The sequence below is a fragment of the Oncorhynchus mykiss genome, chromosome 5 (genome assembly GCF_057628025.1).
Source record: "Oncorhynchus mykiss isolate SJ-2025 chromosome 5, ASM5762802v1, whole genome shotgun sequence".
Lineage (NCBI taxonomy): Eukaryota > Metazoa > Chordata > Actinopteri > Salmoniformes > Salmonidae > Oncorhynchus > Oncorhynchus mykiss.
The window spans coordinates 16159442-16165575 of record NC_143026.1 but is presented as its reverse complement, the minus strand read 5'-3'; the positions used below and the strand labels follow the sequence as shown (position 1 = coordinate 16165575).

The 6134-nt window shown below is 41.3% G+C and overlaps 1 protein-coding gene across 1 annotated transcript; it reads left to right on the top strand.

Moving 5' to 3' along the window:
- Positions 1 to 1918: 1918 nt before the first annotated feature.
- Positions 1919 to 6117, top strand: c5h9orf78 (chromosome 5 C9orf78 homolog). The gene is given in 9 exon segments (NM_001160625.2): positions 1919 to 2086; positions 2231 to 2290; positions 2757 to 2808; positions 2939 to 3009; positions 3104 to 3184; positions 4665 to 4862; positions 5098 to 5234; positions 5423 to 5533; positions 5737 to 6117. Coding segments are annotated over 9 exon segments (888 nt in total). The 5' UTR covers positions 1919 to 2006; the 3' UTR covers positions 5835 to 6117.
- Positions 6118 to 6134: the final 17 nt, after the last annotated feature.

Sequence of the window (6134 nt, the reverse complement as noted above, 5' to 3'; positions counted from 1 at the left end):
AATACATGTGTCAATAATATATATTGGAAAAAGGTATGGTTATTACCACACAAATACCTGCTTGTTAACAAGGTCAAATAGGTCTCTTTCGGAATGATATTACCCTGCGAATCATTCATTACCTGAAGAAACTCAAAGACATTAACGGTCCTTTTTGTGTTGAGCGTCCAGAAACAGCTTTGCATTGATTTTGGCACTGTCTACACGTAAAGAGATTATGGCAAGACATTTGTAGTTAATAATATTATTGAAGACTTGTTTACATTTTAGTCTTATCCAGAGCAATTTACAGTAACGAGTGCAAACATTTTCGTACTGGTCCCCCGTAATTTGGGATCAAATATGCTCTGAAAGCAAACATGTTGACATGAGTACCCTGATATCGGGGAATTTGTGCCATTCTGAAAAACTTGCCACAACCCTGGCTTTGCAAGCGCCATGCGCTACCAACTGAGCTAAGGATACATCGAAGAATGATAAAATGTGATGCCAATTTCCGTAACTATAAAAACGGATAAAGACATTTTTATACCTCAAATGTAAATGGCCAAATGTAAATTCACTAATAGAAAAACACTCTTCCTTGTTTTCTATAAAGAGTTGGAGCAATACTTTAAGAACAAATTATTATTTAGAATGACGGCCTACGCCGGCCAAACTTGGACGACGCTGTGCCTACTGTCGCCGTCCAATCATGATAGAGCCTGGATCCGAACCAGGGTGTCTGTAGTGAAGTTTCAAGCACTGAGATGCAGTGCCTTAGACCGCTGCACCACTCAGGAGACAAAGGTTTTCAAATTGTACAAACATATACGGACGTGGAATTATACATTCAAAATGCCTATTAAGCAAAGTGCATAACCAAGCACACAGGTTTAACTTCTGCTGTGTTCCGGTCGAATTGGACCGATTTACAAGTTTTCTCTCTGAAAAATGTAGTTAATTTAATCTGATTGTCATCTGAACACACAAAATACATTTGGATGATTTTCATTACATTTTGGGTGTATTATTTAACTTTTGTACGCCTGTGGTGTTCCCGGCCAAAAATGACATTGTCATTAGAAATGAATGGGTGAAACTACAATTAGTGTATAAAATTGAGTTCGGGCACATGCCCATTCATCAGATGGACACACTTCCTCTCCAAGACCCCCACATGCATGTATGTTTGAGCACACACACACCTCACTCCCCTTCTTGGCTTCAATGGCAACCCCCACTGAACCTTTCCCCCCACGGGAACCACACCTGTTGGCATTCTCACAAACAATCGCAACATTGTTTCATTAATATATAGAACTTTTCTCGCAGCTCTTGTACAGTATATAAAGCTTTTTTGAGGCCTTGCTCACAATTTCTTCTGTGGTAGCATAATGACCAAACGATATACTGTATGTGAGGCTCTTGATCATATCTTTGATCATGACACTGGTGAGGAGGAAAGAGTCCTTGTTAAACTATGACTCAAAGTAGCCTGTGATAAATAGCACATTATGTTTCATCTGAGTATTTGTTATAGTCAGAATAATCCATATATTCTGCTTTTTTCTACTCAAAAATGAGTTGCATGAGCTCAGGTCAATGAGGCCTACAGGCCATAAATACCAAATAGAAGTTCAAAACGTTAAGTTGATAAAAAGATCTAAGGCAACATTAGGTGATAATATATGTATTATAAAATATTTATTATCAGCAATAATGTGGCGGTCATTTTGGACACATAATTACACATAATTAATTAACATGAAACGAACACAACAGGAGGGTTAAGAAATAAAACATATAAAAATATATATGTTCATATATGTATTTTTTATTTATTTTTTACAATCGTCACAATACACGTCAAGTATTACGTCACATCCGGTTTGGGGGGAAGTGGTGCATAGGTCCGTCAGCGAAATCTGTCCCCTGTGTTATTATTGTTGGCAAAAGAGCATCTGCGTACACTGTAAAGTCGTGTACACAACGTTTGCTACCATCCTTTCGAAAACTCTACAATAATGCCGTCGGGAAAAAACTTTAGAAGGAGAAGGGAAAGCTCTTCGGATGAAGAGGAAGACGAGATAACAGCTGAAGTTAGGTAACGTTTGAAATATAGCTTACCTTAGTTAGCCACGACGTGTATGATGGCTAGCTTCTAGTTGGCTAATGACTTCGATTGCCAGATAGCAGTTCTTCCTGTTCTTGATATTGACGCTAGTCAAATCTTTTTTTCTCTACTCAGATCGAAACTGGACGAAGCTAAAGAACTTCAGAGTTTACGGAAAAGACAGACTGGAGTTAGGTAGGTAAAGTTCACAGTTAAACAGCAGTTAAACAGCTGTTGTGTACATTAGCTAATTGCACTTAGCTAGAAGTGTATATCACAGCTAGCTATGCAATAATATTTGATTATCAACATTTATTTTTTAAAAGACTGAATTGGGTTTTCAGCCAAATTACAGGCTCATAACTTGGTTTGCTGCTATAAAGCCAAGGGATGCGGCTGGATAAATTGAATCATTATCTCAGTCCATGAGATAGACATAATAGCTTTAATCATAGTTTGTTTACAAACACTCAAATGAGCAAGCTTATTGTGTTAAGATGGAGTAAGACAGTTACTTGCGCCTACTGAGGCATGTACAATTTAGCATATATTTAAAAAAAAATAAACAGGCATATTATAAAATTACTTTAATAGTTGAGACATTGTACCTTAACGAAACTGAAAAGTTCTGATTAACTTTCTGTTATGTTGTACTATTCAGCGTGGCCGCATTGTTGGAGGGGGAGAAACTTCGCTTGGACGAAGGGGGTGATGTATGTTTTTTTCCCTTGTTTACATAGTGTTATTGTTAAGTAGTTGATACATTGAATGCGTTTGTGTTTCTGCTTCTGCTTCAAACATCTTATACTTACTACATTCTTCTCAACTTTCATTGCTCAACAGAATGACCCTTTTAAATTGAAGACAGGGGGGGTTGTTGACATGAAAAAAGTTAAAGACCGGGCCAGAGACATGTAAGCTTTTATTGCTACCAGTTTGAGGCTTTTAAAGTGTGTAAGACCAAGTTTTTGTCAGTATTTATGGTGTATGTCTCTTCTCCACCTTCAGGACCGATGACGACACAGGGGACCTTAATCTGGGCACCTCTTTCTCTGCCGAGACCAACAGACGAGATGAAGATGCCGACATGTATGTTATCAACAAACCTCTGCAAACCAAACATTTTATTTGATTTGATTAGGATCCCCATTAGCTGACGCCATACGGAAAATACATTAAACAAAAAAACTCAGGAAAAAAAGATGTCCTCTCTCTCAACTGCGTTTATTGTCAGCAAACTTGTGTAAATATTTGTATGAACATAAGATTCAACAACTGAGACACAAACTGAACAAGTACCACAGACATGTGACTAACATAAATTGAATAATGTGTCTCTGAACAAAGGGAGGGTCAAAATCAAAAGTAACAGTCAGTATCTGGTGTGGCCACCAGCTGCATTAAGTACTGCAGTGTATTTCCTCCTCATGGATTTGCCAGTTCTTTGCTGTGAGATGTTACCCCACTCTTCCACCAAGGCACCTGCAAGTTCCCGGACATGTCTGTGGGAAATGGCCCTAGCCCTCACCCTCCGACCCAACAGGTCCCAGACGTGCTCAATGGGATTGAGATCCAGGCTCTTCATTGGCCATGGCAGAACACTGACATTCCTGTCTTGCAGGAAATCACGCACAGAACAAGCAATATGCCTGGTGGCATTATCATGCTGGGGGGTCAGGTCAGGATGAGCTTGCAGGAAGGCTACCACATGAGGGAGGAGGATGTCTTCCCTGTAACGCACAGCGTTGAGATTGCCTGCAATGACAACAAGCTCAGTCCGATGATGCTGTGACACACGGCCCCAGACCATGACGGACCCTCCAAATCGATCCCGCTCCAGAGTACAGGCCTCGGTGTAACGCTCATTCCTTCCACGATAAATTTGAATCCGACCATCACCCCTGGTGAGACAAAACCGCGACTCGTCAGTGAATTGCACTTTTTGCCAGTCCTGTCTGGTCCAGCGACGGGTTTGTGCGACGTTGTTGCCGGTGATGTCTGATGAGGACCTGCCTTACAACAGGTCAGTTTTTGCTGTGAGCCCTCAGTCCAGCCTCTCTCAGCCTACTGCGGTCAGTCTGAGCACTGATGGAGGGATTGTGCATTCCTGGTGTAACTCGTGGCCCTGGCAATAAATTGCTGCCCATCTGCAGTCCTCATGCGTCCTTGCAGCATGCCTAAGGCACGTTCAGGCAGATGAGCAGGGACCCTTGGCATCTTTCTTTTAGTGTTTTTCAGAGTCAGTAGAAAGGCCTCGTGTCCTACGTTTTCAGAACTGTGACCTTAATTGTCTACCGTCTGTAAGCTGTTAGTGTCTTAATGACCGTTCCACAGGTGCATATTCTTTAATTGTTTGTGGTTCATTGAACACGCATGGGAAACAGTGTTTAAACCCTTTACAATGAAGATCTGTGGATTTTTACTAATTATCTTTGGAAGACAGGGTTCTGAAAAAGGGACATTTTTTGCTGAGTTCTCATCTTGTCTGATGAGGTCTCACTGATGTCTCAGTTCACAATTGAAGTTCTATATTTTGCTGTATATTTTTAAATGTTCTCCCCCCGACTAGGATGAAGTACATTGAGACAGAGCTGAAGAAGAAGAAGGGCTTGGTGGAAGCGGAGGAGCAGAAGGTAAAAGTGAAGAACGCTGAGGACCTCCTGTACGAGCTGCCGGAGAACATCCGAGTCAACTCGGCCAAGAAGACTGAAGAGATGTTGTCCAATCAGATGCTGAGTGGGATCCCCGAAGTTGACCTTGGCATTGAGTGAGTGGCCAGGGTCTCAATGTTTCTGCAGCTGAATACACCAAGAGTGTTTCCCCTAGGAGTTCTGTTTTTTTGCTCTTGTTAAATCTGTATTAATGTCTGTAGCAACTATAGCAATGTCTCGTAATCTTACCACAACAAATCCAGTGACTGAAAACCTTGCACAACAGCTGTGTTTGTTTAGCACACCTTGAAGCTTAGATAAAGAGCATTATTTCAGATTTTTGTTTTTCAGTGCTAAGATAAAGAACATCATCTTCACAGAAGAGGCCAAGGCCAAGCTGCTACAGGATCAAAGGAACAAGAAGAAGGACAACGGTACCTCCTTCGTCCCCACCAACATCGCTGTCAACTACGTCCAGCACAACCGCTGTGAGTTATGTTCATGTCATCTGATACCTTCTTCACACTACAGGGCAGACCCGAACAGTGGTGGATGCGTAACCAGGCCAGCCCAGTACAGCTAGGCTTGACTCCGTAGCATGAGATCAAATCACGTCCACCTGTTTTACACATGCTGATCTGTCAGCCTTTAATTGTGTGAATATCTTTTGTTCCAGTCTACCGTGAAGACGTGAACGCCCCACAGAGACACCACAACAGACACAAACCAAAGGAGCCAGAGGCCAGGCCTCTTCGTGTGGGTGACACAGAGAAACCAGGACCAGAGGGTAAGAGAAGAATCCACACAACTGCATCAACCACTACAGACCAGAGGATATATACAAACATATTGCTAGAGAGAAGCCACAGCTAATACTGATAGCATAACACAGTATCTGAGATGAAAACATTTGTATATTTTTAGCTGAAATATAAGAGAATACGCCTATTAGAGACGTTAACTGTCAATCTGCTCTCATGTCTCTTCCAGCTGTGGAACCAGCCAACCATCGTAAGAGGCCTAACAACGAGAAGGCCACGGACGACTACCACTACGAGAAGTTCAAGAAGATGAACCGTAGATACTGAGGATAGATTTGCCCTTTGACTGGAATTTGGATAATCTCCATTGAACATGATTTTTAGTCTAGGGCTAGGCTTAGTTTTTCCTTTAGAAAAACAAATCTATGCCCATTTGTATAAATAGCCCCTTCTGCTTTTTGTTTCCAGCTTTTGTTGTTTTGTCTGGGACTCGATTGATGTAGTGTATTCTATCAATAGCATGTGAAATGTCATACATCTGAATTATTTGATGTCATTCCATCCTTGGTTTCTACAATAAATGTACCATGTTCTCTTTGACATTTGTCAGAACAAAACCAGTAGTAA